The following is a 15,005-nucleotide window of genomic DNA, read 5'->3' as shown; positions in this document are numbered from 1 at the left end:
GTGTGTGTGTGTGTGTGTGTGTGTGTGTGTGTGTGTGTGTGTGTGTGCATGATAAGCTAAAGGCAGCTAGATGGCTCAGTGGATAGAGTACTGGACCTGGAGTCAGGAAGAACTGAGTTTAAATATAGCCTCAGACACTTATTAGATGTGTGACCCTGGGCAAGTCACTTAACCTCTGTTCACCTTAATCCACTGGAGAAGGAAATGACAAACTACTCCAGTACCTTTGCCAAGAAAACTCCATGGACAGTATGACCCACAGAGTTACAAAGAGTAGGACACAACTGAATGACTGAATAACAAATATGATAAGCTGTTCTCTCAGCTTTTCAGGGACGCAGAGAGGAAAAAAGATGAAAGAGGTGTTCCTAAGGTACTGAATAGTCCCATTTTCTATTTTGAAAAATGATTTAATTCTGTTTTCACAGTTGTTGAAGCAATTCCTTAAATAACTGTGACAGTTCTCACAAGATTCTGACTGTAGAAAATACTGTTCTCTATAACAGCATTTCTAATAATGCACTATTATTGATAACAATAATAAATGACATTTATATAGGATTTAGATTTTGTAAAGTCTTATACATACACATTCTTATTTAATTCTTATAAAAACTCTGTGACATTTATTCTATTATTAGCTAATCTTTTTTTAAATTTTTTAAGGCAATTGGGGATAAGTGACTTGCCCAGGGTCACACAGCTAGTAAGTGTCAAGTGTTTGGTCTGAGGCCGGATTTGAACTCAGGTCTTCCCGACTTCAAGGCTGGCACTCTATCCACTGCCCCACCTAGATGCCCCTATTATTATCTAATCTTTACAAGTATATAAACTAAGATTAAAAGAGTTTAAGTAACTTGAAGATTACCCAAATACTTAGTGACTAAGGAAGGATTTAAACATAAGTCTTTACTGACTGAATTCCATGCTCCATCCACTATGACACAATGCTCTGTTATATTGCATATTATAATTTTTGTTATTGTAAATAACTGACACTTTTGCATGTACATGGAACTTTGATATCCACAGTTACACTGAAACACTGCCTTCTTAGTATTCAAGAAAAGAATAAATTACACTCAGTATAATTGCAATATTGCATACCGAAAATTAGCAATCCAGTAACAGAATTATATTAACCAGAAGATTTTAATACCAATAGAAACCATGGTCAGGTAGCTCAGAGTACAATTGATCTTGCCAAGTTATATCCACTTTAGGAAAATAAATAAATAGATATGTGTGGATACACATAACAGGTTCAATACACTTCATTTTACTTTGGGTGTACTGATAGCAATATGGTAAATTAAATTACATTTCAAAAATGTAAACATCAGCAAAGTAAAAAGGAAACACTAGGATAGGAGTCAAGATTCCTAGACCAGAGTCTGGACCAGGAGTTGGGAATCTGAGGACTTGAGGCCACATGTGGCCCTCTAGGTCCTCAAGCACAGCCCTTTGGCTGAATCCAAACTTCACAGAACAAATGCCTTTAAGAAAGGATTTGTTCTGTAAAACTTGAACTCAATCAAAATCTCACACTTAAGACCTAGAAGGCCACATGTGAGCTCAAGGCCTCAGGTTCCCTACCCCTGGCTGGGCTCTACAACAGGCAAGCTGTGAAAATTACGTTTCAATTTTCTAAATTGACTAAACCATCTCTTAACATTTTTTCTAGCTCTAACATTCCATGCTTTTTCTAAAATCTTATTACATGAAAGATATTCTGTTTGATCAGAATTGGGATATGGTTTATGAAATAATATTTATAGAAATGTATCTTGCTTTCCTTTAGAACACAGGAGAGTTATTTTTGAAATGTTACTTACATGCATAAATTGTTCAGCATGAATATCTGAGCTTAAGGCACAGAGTAAAAAAAGACTGAAAATATCAATTTACAAGTATGTAAATAACATTAGCCTATTTTTTACATTAACTTCATATTATGCCATTCACAGAATGAATAATGTTAGCAAAGAAGAAATATTTAGAATACCCTTTTGCGTGTCTTCTCCTTTAGGAAAGGCCGTATGACAGTGTACAGAGCATGGATGTACCAAGGCTGATTGACAAAATGAATTCCTCCAAATCGAGCTGGAAAACTGTCCTGCAGTATCACATAAAACAAATCCAATGCATATTTTATTATTCAAAGAAGGTTAAGTAATTCAGTTCACTAAATATTGATTAAACAACTATTATGAGCATAGCACTGTACTGGGTGGTGGGGACACAGACAAAAAAAATAGTCCTTTTCCTTAGGCACTTACATTCTTTTGAAAAGAAGATGCATGTTCTAGATAAATTTAATTTCTTCTGAAGTGGTTTACCTGCCTATTAAAAGACAAGAGTAGTAAGAAACTCACCTTTCTGAGCATTGTCACTGTCAATTAGCAATGAAAGATATCAAGAAAGAGTCCTCAAAATCAAATAAATTCTTATCAATTTCCAAAGGTCAAGAAATGTGGCATTTTAAAACCTAAAGCCCCTAAGCAGTCAGTCGTTACAGGTTATGAAGCATAAATAAAAAGCATTTGAAGTATTTCTACTATGCCAGATGTGTAGTTTTGCTTTGTTTTACCTTGACATATCAATGTATTTTACTTCTAATATAAGCAGGAATCTGTCACATACTAAGCACCTGAGTGAACATTTTAGAAGTTGTCTTTTCCTCTTTTCAAGCTTACAAATCAAAACATTAAATACAGTGTCCACATAAAGTTTAAAAATTAGAACAATTTTAGGAGGTTTGAAAATGCATTTCCATATAAATGTATATGTATGTATATAATTAAAAACAAATCTTGACACTAACACGCTCTTGTTGGAGTTGTGAATTGATCCAAACATTTTGGATAGCAATTTGGTACTATGCCCAAATATGAAACAGTGCACACCCTTTGCTCCAGTAATAACATGACTCGATCTGTATCTCAGATATTTAAAAAAAAAAGGAAAATTACCTATATGCACAAAAATATTTATATCAGCCTTTTGTGGTGCAAATAACGGGAAATTAAAGGGATATCCATCAATTGGGGGATGGCTGAACAAGTTGTGACATATGATTTTGATGGAATACTATTGTGCTATAAGAAATGATAGGGGACTGCTAGGTGGTGCAATGGATAGAGCTCCAGTCTTAGAGTCAGGAGGACCTGAGTTCAAATTTGGCTTCAGACACTTGACTCTTACTAGCTGTGTGACCCTGGGCAAGTCGCTTAACCCCAAATGCCTCACCAAAAAGCAAAAAAAGAAAAGAAAAGAAAAAGAAAAGGAAATGATGAGCAGGATGGTTTCAGAAAAACCTAGGAAGACTTACAGGAACTGATACAAAGTGATCTGGGCAGAAACATGAGATCATTATATATACATAGTAACAGTAATCATGTATGATAATCAATTGTGAATGACAGCTGTTCTCAGCAATACAATGACATGAGACCATTCTAAAGGACTCATTATGAAAAATGTTATCTACCTCCAGAGAAAGAACTGATGGAGTCTGAATGCAGACCAAAGCATACTTTTTTTAACTTTATTTTTCTTGGATTTTCTTTTCTATTTTTTTGTCTGTGTTCTCTTTTGCAACATGGCTAATGTGGAAATATGTTTTGCATGACTGCACATGTATATTTTATACCAAAGTGCTTATCTTCTCAAGCAAGGGGGAGGGAATTTGAAACTCAAAAATTATCTTTAAAAATTAATGTTAAAAATTGTTTTTACATGTAATTAAGAAAAATAAAATAGCATTCTTAAAAAAGAAAACATTTCTATGTATAATATATACATACATATGTACATGCATGTATGCCCACATACATACAACGTGCCCAAACTGACTACTTACTAGAAGGACTGGTAGTTGCTAATTGCTAATTGTTGGTGACAATGCTCATAAAGCAATTTTGCCCTTTAGCTAGAATGAATATTAATTAGGGCAGAGGAAACACTTTTTCCTCATCATCCAAAGAGTCATGTAGTGCATCCTGCAAAATACAAAAGAATTCTTGAGCCTATTATAATAGCCCATAGATATCCACCATTTTGTTTAAATATTCTGAGACTTGTATGGTAGCTGGCTTTCAGAAGTCCAACACCTCAGAGCTAAATTAGGTCCCAATGTTTTTCTGTGACGATTTCTCCACAGGCCTGGTCCAGGGGAATTTCTGTTAGATGGCAACACTCTCATTTAATGTTCTACTTAATTCTACCAAGAGTTTGAGCAGAAACAAAAATAGATTAATAGGAAGAGTAATGGGCATGGAAGTTTTTATGATTAACATTGTCTTGTTCTTGTCTTTTTTTATGGGGGACAGCAATAGTCCTGGGACAAGTTTTTATGTTAATATTAATAATAACAACAATGATTTCTATATATTACTGTACATGTGAATATCTTTTTCTAATTGGCTAAAGTTTTGACATATAAGATCATCCTGTGAAGGCTCATGGGAAGCATGTTACATACAACTATAGTAGTAAACAGGTTAATAGGGATGATATTCACCTCATTCTATTCCCACAATTTTGATCTTTTGTCCTAGGTCTCTATATTTTTGTTGAATTTTTTAAAATGGACAAACATTTATTTTCTCTCCAATCCACTTTCTTACCCTCCCTTGCAATTAAATAAAAACTAAAACTAAATTTTCACAATAAATATGTATAGTGAAGTGAAGCAACTTCTTTTATTTGACATGTCCAAAATTACATGTCTCATTCTGCACTTTGAATCCATAATCACTCAGTGAGGAGGTGGGTAGCACGCTTCATCTTCAGCCCTCTGGAATCATGATTTGTCATTGAATTGATCAATTTTAAAGTCTTTCAAAATTATTTTTCTATATAACATTGTCCCTGTATAAACTGATCAACTCCTTATGTTTCCTTCATTCTGCAATAGTTTACACAGGTCTTCCCGATTCCAACTAAAACCATCCATTTCATAATTTATGTTGTAGTAATATTCCATTAAATTAATGGACCATAATATGTTTGGTCATTCCTCAATAGGTGGGCACTCCCCTAAATTCCAGGACTTTTTTCCTTCCTCTTACAGAGAGAGTTAATATATAAGGGTCACTTTCTTCTTTCTTTGATCTCTTTGGGGTATATGCAGGGGTGTGCTGGTACATGTTTTATAAAGAGCACTCTGAAAACTGTATGCATGACATACTTTTAAGTTTAATCTGCATTATTAATGTTTTCTTCATCACTTCTTAAGTACTCTAGACAATCAACAAAACAATAAAGTAGGGCCTGATTTATGAGTTGTAAATTTCTGAATTATAAATACTCCTATTCCAATTTTAACAATCAGCTCTCCCACAAGCCAGTCTCAGCGGTCTCTAGCACATCCCTGGAATAGTTGCAAATTGCTTTCCAGAACAGTGGTACCAATTTACAGCTCCATCACCAGTGTATTGATGTGCCTGCTTCCCTACAACCTCTCCAACATGTGTCATTTTTCCTCTTTTGTCATCTTTGCCAATCTGATGGCATGATGTAAAGCTTCAGAAAGTATTGATTATTGGTTTTAGTAGCTTAAGTGTCTTACTTGAGAACTGCCTTTTGATATCCTTTGACTCCATATCTATTAGCAAACAACTCATTCCTACACATTTAAATCCATTTCTTAAATAGCTTGGATTTATACAAGTAGGTCTCTACAGTGTGAAAGCACTTCCTTTTATGCAGCTTGGAGAGTACGAATATTTGGTATAGTGATATGCATTGAAAACATCAGGATGAAGTCTCATTGATCAAAGTTATGCTCACTGTCTTTGAGAATTATCCAGCTACAGTTTTATTCCATAATCATCATTATTATCATCATTTTTATTATCATAAACAGAATTTGCATGTTAGGTACAGGTTAGACTAAATGCCCCTTGAGGTCCCTTCCAACTTCAAAGTTCTATTAGTCTATGATTTTCTCTTACTAAAGCTACCTAGTAAAATCTAAAATTTGGTTATGGTGGCATAAGAGCAAATATTTCTATATTTTGAATAATTTTCTAAGCATTAATTAATTTTTAAAGATTTAGCACATGACTTTTAGAGCTCATGGATTTTTTTCACAAGATAATTTTTATCCCAGGAAGTGTCACACTATAAAAAGCAAAATGAACAGTGTTTCAGGAGAATAATGCACATAAGTATAGTGAACACTGAAGAAGCTTTCCCTTTGTTTCCAATGGTAGCCTGATTTTATTTAAAAAGAATTCAATTTCTCATTTCTCAAGAATATATTACAATGTCAGGTATATAATATGAAAATGGAAAATTTGTCATTTTCTTTGATCTGCTCTTGATATAGTCTTTGGATTTTTTAATAAAAACATATAAATATAAAAAAGGTCACTGGAGTTCTTTCAGATGATTGGCTGTAGGCTATGTAACATATGAGTTTTGGGAATAGAAAGGGGAGGGGCATGTTCATGGTCAAATAAAATGGCACATGTTCCTTGGAAATTACATCTCCCATAAGCATGTTTAATGAGTTGAAATGTGGTATTATTTAGCCAGCTATAATGGTCTCACAAAAAGAGGCTAGTGAGAAGTAGATTTTTTTGGATGGAAGGAACATAGTGGAGAAGTGACAGTCAAAAGGCAATCAGACTAAAGGTTGGAATCTAAATGGGATGGGCAAATAAGAACAGGCAAGAAATTACATGGTGTGGTGTCAGTAATTAAATGGCATATATATATATTTGTGTGTGTGTGTGTGTGTGTGTGTGTGTGTGTGAAACTCAGCACATCCAAGAGGTTCTGTAGGGTCCCCTACAAAGTTCTATGAATACTTAAGGTGGTTCCCTTCCCTTTTGTTGAGGAGAGAAAAAAGGATTAAATCTGAGATGGAAAATCTACATGTCTCCCTCCTGTCATGGTGAAGAGAGAAAAGGAGAGTGAAAAGAGAGTAGACTTGCAACCTTCAGTCCCAGATGTTTTTGGAAAGAGTAGCCTTAGGAAATGGCACTGAGAGTGTTTGCTATTTAATTGTCACACTTTATTATTTACCACATATTATATTTTAAGTAAATGTCTTTCACCATATTATGATTTCAACATGCTTGATTTTAGCTAGGCAGAAGAGATTCAGTGGAAAATGGGGACTCGTGAGCAATGGTTTTGAGTAGCTGATATGCCCAAACAGTTTTTAATAAAATGAATGTGGCATGGGATGCCACCAATACAAAAGATAACTAGTCACCAATAGCATAGTCTTGTCTACCTGGCTCCACTTTCAAATAGGATCAGGATAATGTCATGCTATGTGGGAGCCCAATTGGTCTCCACTGTAGGATTGCTGTCAATATGCATCATAAGGAGTGAAATTTTGTTGACAGTAGTAGTATGGCAGAAACATGAAACTTGTTCAGTACTGAATCAGAGGTCCAAACCACCAAAGGTTGATCAATTTGCTTAGGAAAATAAGAAAGATTTAGACATTTGGCTATTAGACAATATTACCTTTGTGAAAGGCTTGAGCCAAATCCAAGCTCAGGTACAAAGTTACAGGTCAATGATAAGAAAAATGTGCAGTACTGTATCAAAGAAGAGGACTTTAATGAGTTTACTAGCCTGGGTCTTGTGTTTCACTCAGCTCCTTACTACTCAAGGTAGCCACCATTTAATTTACAGTTTCTTATGTTAGCCAGGCTTTCTTGTCCAGTTTGATGAGCTATAACTGCTATCAATGACCATAACAGAAGAGTATATAACGTCAAAATGTATAAGATGTGAAAAGTTCTTTAGCTATCCAATAACTCAGACATTAGAGGACTCCATAATACTAAGACTATAGAGCAGGGTTTCTTAACCACTTTGGGGAGAGGGGAAAGAGAAGGGAGTAATGGACACTTCTGGCATCCTAATGAAGTCCATGAACCCCTTCTCAGAATACTTTTTTTAATGTATAATTAAAACAATAGAATTGAAAAAGGAAACCAATTACATTAAAATACAGTTATTAAAAAAATAAGTTCATGGACCCCTGAGAAAATTTAGCCAAAATTAGAGGCTATTTCTAAATATAAAGATAGTGCTACTACAAGGTGGTACAACAGAATAATGAAATGGACTGACAATGGTGAAAACAATGTTGCTATATTCCTAAAACACCATGAAAGACAGGAAGAAAAAAAAAACTCCACATTACATAATGTGACCAAAAAAAGTGAGCAGTGACACAAGGCATTTGCCATTCTTTGATCTGTTATTTCCTCTCTGTCAAATGATTACCCCTAGGCACAGGTCCAGGTCTAAAGGTATTTTTCCAATGATCATTGCACCACCTGTATCTCTCAAAGAAAATTTTTGATTAATTCTGCAAAACACCTAAGCTCCATAACAAAAGAGAATAAAGCAGAAGGTAATCCGTAGTCAAGAGGATAGAGAAAAATCAAACCAAGATGAACTAAAGAAACTCAGTGGAACTTACAGGTTTCAAAAAACAGTTATCAGCTGTTCCCAACACCTCCAACTCCCCATCATTCCTTCATTCAAGTAAGCATACAATACAATGACCACTGCCTCAGTTCTTCATATATTTCATATTCTTAATATAATACTTTGGTGATAATAATATTGAGCCTATAATCCTTTATCCCAGTCTTTGATAAGCAGACAGTCAAATAAATGTTTCCTTTTGGAAGTGGATGAGTTTGGAAATACCCCTATCAGGGTTTCCTGGTACATGAACCAATCAGTTAACAAATAATTTGAATGAATTAAGTTACTCTTTTTAATGTTGCATAGTATAATAAACATACAAAAATTCACTATTGTACCAGGAGGGTCAATCAAAAATAATACCTCTAATTGTGCCATCTTTCATGAGCTATTAGAAACCAGAGAAACAAATGTCTTTAAAAAGTAAATGCCTATATCTCATATACACTGGCTCGATCTTCTATATATTCCTTCTGTTACTTTCTCCTCCTTATCTCATATAATGAAGTGACTCTTCACTTCACCAAGGCAAACCCTTCCACTTGCACAAGTAATCCTATTCCATCCTGTCTTCTAATAGATCACCAGCATCCCCACTCTCTCACTTATCTCCCTTTCTACTAACTGCTTGCTCAAGACACACTCATGTCTCTCCCACCCTAAAAAAAAAAAAAAAAACAAAACAAAACAAAAATAACCTCATTTGATTTGTCCATACAGCTATTGTTCATTATCCCTCCTGCCTCTTGTGGCTAAACTCCTTGAGAAGGACATCTACAATAAGTGTCTCTATTTCATTACCTCTCCCTCTCAACTCTCTACAGCCTGCCTTCGGACCTCATCATTCAACTAAAATTGCTTTCTCCAAAGTTACCAATGATCTCTTAAATGCCAAATCTAACAGCCTTTTCTCAAACCTCATCTTTTTTTTTTTTTAACCTCTCTGCAGTCTTTCACACTGTCAATCATCATGTTTGTTTCTTTTGTTTGTTTTGAGGCACTCTCATCTCTAGGTTTTTTACAATAGTTTTCTTTTTGTTCTCCTCCTCTATCTGACCACTCTGTCTCCATTGTCAGATATTTACCCAAGTCATGTGCATAAATGATGGATGTACCCCAAGGCTCTGTCCTAGGTCTTCTTTTCTTTTCCCTCTACAATTTTTCATTGGTAATGATCTCATCAGTTCCCATTAATCCAATTATCATTTCAATGCAAAAGATTCTAGATCATTTTGTCAGATCCTAACCTCTCTCATGACTTCTTGTTGGTCATCTTCATCTAATTATTGGATATCTCAAACTAAATATCCTATAAATTCAAGATGTCCAAAATTGAATTAATTACCTTCCCCTCTCCCTCAACACTCTCTTTTCCTAACTTCTCTATAACTATCAAGTATACTATCATCCTCCTAGTCACCTAGACTTAGAACCTAGATATCAACTTCTACTCACACTCATTTACTTCCCATAGCCAATCAATCATCAAATCCTATTATTTCTATCTGAATAACATCTATCACATATATCTACCCTTCCCTAATATTGCCATCATCCTAGTATAAGTTTTTATCACTTCATGCCTGGGGGATTGCTAGTTGATCAGCCTGCCACAAGTCTCTCCCAACTCTAGTTCAAACAACTTAATTATTAAATTAAATTAAAATTAAATAAAATTAAAATTAAATTATTAATTATTAAAATGATATTCCTAAAGCACAGGCATGACCCTGTCACACTGTCTCTACTAAATAAATTCCAAGGGCTCCTTAGCACTTCCAGGATCAAATATAAGATCCCTTGTTTTCATTTTAAAGCCTTTCATAGCCTGGTCCCTCCTGATCTTTCTAGTCTTTTAAAATTTTACCCCCCTTTAGAAAGAAATCAATTCTCAATATAATCAAAATAAACAAAAAAATTAATTTTCTGGTTAAGATTATGTAAAATCCCTTTGGAGTACTAAATTACTGATATTGTCTTAATTCTGTGTTCACAGCCACTAGCAATACTGTTGCATGTCTATGAGAATTATATTCCTGACTTTACCATCAGAAGAATGAGAATCATGTTATATTTGTGACTGTCCCATTCAAAGTTACACAACTGAGGCAATGGATCACTCATAGCTGAGGGTCAAAACAAACAAATCTTTTAATGAAAATATCTAGCAACCACTAGATAAAAGCAATCTGCTAGGCAGTTTAAGGAAAAAACAAACTATGCACTAAGCATTCAATTAAGATGACTAAAAGCCACAATAAGGAAATTTCCTGGAGTCTGAGTAGTTCACTAAAAGTCTTATAATGGTTTTTATGTCCTTCTTGCCCATAGGACCCACAGCTAGGTCCCACATCAATACATGACAGTACAAAGTTAACTCAAACTGACCCAGGTCTGGCTTACAACAGCACTGGTTAGTTTTATGGGGGGTGTGGAAAGTTAACTCAACTCATCTCAATTTCACTAGTTTCCTGTTCCTCAATGGTGACCAACAGAATGAATGGCAAAATAACAAACCAAGTGTAGGGTCCATGAAAGAATTATACACAAGATATTAGTCTCACAAGAAGATGGTAGAGAAGGAGAATGTACAGGGGAAAGAGACCATAAAAGTTATCTTCAAGTTTTTGAATGGTTGCCATGTGGAAAACAAGTTAGACATGATCTATTTGGTCCTGTGGGCAGAACCAGATAGAAGTTGCAAAGAGGGAAATTTAGGCTTGATAGTAGGACAAACTTCTAAACAATTACTGCTACCCAAAAGTATATTTGTTTTCCTTAGGAGAGAATGGGTTCTCCCTCATCAGAGGTCAAGTACAGCCTAGACAGACACTATTTAATGAGCCTATTACAGTGGGGATTCCTATTAGGTATGTTTTGAATTACTAGGTATGTGTTTAGGCATGTAGTCCTATCAGGTTTGTATTAAATGGGCACCAAATGTCTTCTAACCCCAGAATTGTGCTGTTGTGGCTTATAAGCATTGTGTTAACTAGTCAATCATCAACCAGATCTGGATGTCAAAGTTTATTCTATAAACATAATTGTTGTTGTTCAATTGTTTTCCAGTTACGTATAACTCTTTGTGATCCCATTTGGGTTGCTCAGGGTCACACAGATAATAAGTGTCTGAGGACAGATTTAAACTCAGGAAGATGAATCTTCTTGACTCCAGGCCCATCATTCTATTCACTGCACCACCTAGCTGCCCTACAAACATAGAAATAGTAACTAAATAGATAATGTCCCTTTGGTGTGCAGAAGTAGATAGAGATTAAATCTATAGAAAGTCAACATATTCGACTAAAAGGGAAAAATCAAAAATGGGATTCAGTCTTTTAATGTAATTAAATATCTTTAATAGAATTGAATTAGTCTCTGGGATGCCAAACAAGTGATTTGATTAACTTTTCTCAATATTTAACTACGTTTCAGCATCTTTTAGATATAGGCACTGGGATATTTGAGTATCAATTGATCAATTGAAAAGGAATCCTAATATTTTGTCTCCCTGGTCAACCTTCAACTAGTGATATTAGCTAGAGAAAAATGCCTTGAATCCCTTATCAACATTTCTAAAGTTTCACTGAGATTTTTTTTTGTTGGAATCATAATGGTAACCATCTAAAACAGAGGCTGAATGTGACATATACAGAAAGAGGACAACACTTTCCAAATTACTGATTTCTCCCAGCTAAGTACAGTATAGTCCACAAATCAGAACCATAAAGCACCTGATAAAACCTATACCAGAACAATCAGGAACCATTTCCTTCAGTCATCATAAAATTTGAGCACTTTGGCTTCTGTGCAAGGAACAGTTCTTCTAATTAACAGAGGGTGTTCTTCCTGGAGATAAATATACAGAGGGCTCCTTCACCTGAGGATACTCATAGTAGCCATAAGTACTGATCCTCCTCTCTCCTCAATCCATCTGAGAAGGCTCCACTTGGAATACATTGTGGCAGGGGCATCTTCACACCAATGTGTTAATGATGTCCTTGAAGGCAATTTAGTTTATAAGCATCTCTCCATTTTTCTCCTTTTATAATAACAAAAACTAACATTTGTATAGTGTTTTCTATGTGCCACACATTGTGTTAAGCAGTTTACAATTGTGATTTTATTTAATCCTCACAACAACCTTGGTGCTATCATTGCCCCTGTTTTACAGATGAAGAAACTTAATCAAAAAAGAAGGTAAATGACTTGCCCAAAGAGTTATGCAGTTAGTAAGTGTCCGAGGCCTGATCTGAACTCAGTTCTTCCTGATTGCTTGGTCGTGGCTCTAACCACTGCAGCACTTAGTCTTTGACCTAATGCTAATAAATTTTTACTTTCTGTCATTTATTGAGGTAAGAAACTTATCCATTCCTATCTGTCCAGATACTCTCAGCCTGAGTAAGGTCAGCCCTACCTCTTGCCCAGCACCTTTCTTCCTCTATCTTCCCTCGGGCCCTCTATGAACTACGCATTTTATTGTTAACCCCCTTTTCAGTTATAGATCTCTTCCCTTCACATTGCTTCCACCCCCTTGCCCTCACTGAAACTTGACTACTGTGCAACAAGTTGGATCTAAAGACCAGTGCCTAATGCTGCCTGATAGGGACCTGTAGAGGAGTCAGGATGGGGAATGATGCTTGATAATAAAGCCCATTACTACCTACTGAGCACTACGGAGCCAAGACAAGGAGGGACACACCTTATGCTGCCTCTTGGGCTCTGTGCAGACATTCAAAAGAAACTGTGCTAAGGAGCAATACCTGACACCAATGAAGGCAGAGGAGGGCAGTTTTTTCCGGGAACCTTCCTAACTCATAGTCATTGACTAAGACACCGAATATACCTTTGGGGCAAAAGTTAATGACTGCCTTCATTTTACCAGAGTTGTCTTGTGAGTACTATTTTGTTGGTCCAGTGTTTGCCCCAAACTTTCCTTCCTTATTTTATTGCTTATGAAAACAACTGATGTTAGCACACTGTGCTATTGTGTGATTTACATAGATTTTAAAGGTGAAATGAATGAAATGGGAAAATAAGGTATTTCCCTAAAGAGAAATTGGGCCCTGCATATTGCAAAGGCTCTGACAAGAAAGAAAGAGGAAAACATAGAAAGAGACAGTGAAAGATAAAAAGAGAAAGAGAGATAGAAGCAGAGTGGCAGACCTGCAGAAAGATGGCGAGACAGAGTGTATTAGATGTGTGTGTATTTAGACATGTATGTATTTATGTATCTAGGTTAATCTCTTCCATGAACTCTAGTCTCACACAGCAACTTTCTGCTAGATATTTTTAGTTGAGTGCCTACCTACCAATACCACAAACTGAAGAGGTTAAAAACTTAACCCATTATCTTCCTCCCCCAAACCCTACCCCCACAAAGCCTGGCCCAACTTCCTGTATCTACAGATAGCATCACCATCCTTCCAATTATCCAAGCTCTAAATCTGAAAATTACCCTTGCCTTTTCCCTCTCACCTACCCCACTTCCCACATTCAATCAGTTGCCAGTGTATGTCCATTGTAATTCTACAGTATCTCTAATATTCTTCCCTTTAAATCTGCTCACTGTCACTACCCTGATTAAATAGGATTTAAGCTCCTTGAAGATACATCATAAGTTTTTTTTTAATTAAATGTCCTGCCCAGTACCTTGCATACTTAATAAATGTTTGTTGAATTCAGCGGAGATGAACTAATTTGAATTATGACACTTGCATAGCTAGTATGTGCAACTACAGCTGTGATTTTACAAGTTGAATGCCACTGTTCCTAGTTGAGAATGGGTGAGTCAACTACTTTCATGAGGGACCTTGATCCACACTCTGAAAATACCAAAGCAATCAAAGTGGTGGGTTCTGCCTTAATGAAAAGAGGCAGACAGGAAAATGTTTAATTAGCAGTTAATCAGCATGTTCCTTTTTGTGTCTGCCTCATGACTCTTTAGAGCCATATTTAAATTAATTGAGTTACTTGGTGAAAACAAAGCACCTTCACCCAGGACCAGAGATAAGTGTTTAAATTTGGGCTGTTATGCATAAATTAGGTTTCTTCTTCTGGATTCCGGATTGCCCATTCAAATAAATTTGGAGTAATATACCTCTCTCTCCATTCAAACTAAAATTCAACAACCATTTATTAAGAGTTTAATATGGGAAAGGCTTTGTGCTAGGATATGAGGATATAAACACACACACACACACACACACACACACACACACACACACACCAACACAGTACCTACCCTCAAGCTTATATTTTACTGAGGTAGTATAAATAAGGTAGAAAGGTGATTGAGCAAAAAGGAACCAACCACTTTCATTCAAATAATGCAAGAAATGTCTGTCTTATGTAAATGGTGCCTTAAGAAAAGATTCACCACAAAATAGTTAATTACCCTGCTATGAAGATAGCCAACATTGAATAACATTTTCTAAAATAAGTTAATTTAATACTTCTTATCTCTTCATTTCCCAGAATGGAAAGATTTTAATAGAATCTCTGAAGAATAGATAATCAATTCACATTATAGGAAA

At 35.6% G+C, this 15,005-nt stretch overlaps 1 protein-coding gene across 1 annotated transcript in view; it reads right to left on the bottom strand.

Moving 5' to 3' along the window:
• CLVS2 (clavesin 2) overlaps positions 1 to 15,005 on the bottom strand; it is a 95,948-nt gene that overhangs the window by 6,633 nt on the left and 74,310 nt on the right. Inside the window, exon 3 of the mRNA XM_027848516.1 lies at positions 2,006 to 2,116. Coding sequence (XP_027704317.1) covers positions 2,006 to 2,116 — 111 coding nt within the window. The remainder of the gene's footprint in view (positions 1 to 2,005; positions 2,117 to 15,005) is intronic.

This window comes from Vombatus ursinus, unplaced genomic scaffold (assembly GCF_900497805.2).
Source record: "Vombatus ursinus unplaced genomic scaffold, bare-nosed wombat genome assembly UNPS02006779.1, whole genome shotgun sequence".
In the NCBI taxonomy this organism is placed as follows: Eukaryota; Metazoa; Chordata; class Mammalia; order Diprotodontia; family Vombatidae; genus Vombatus; species Vombatus ursinus.
The sequence above is the reverse complement of the archived record's forward strand: the minus strand, read 5'-3'. Positions and strand labels throughout refer to the sequence as shown.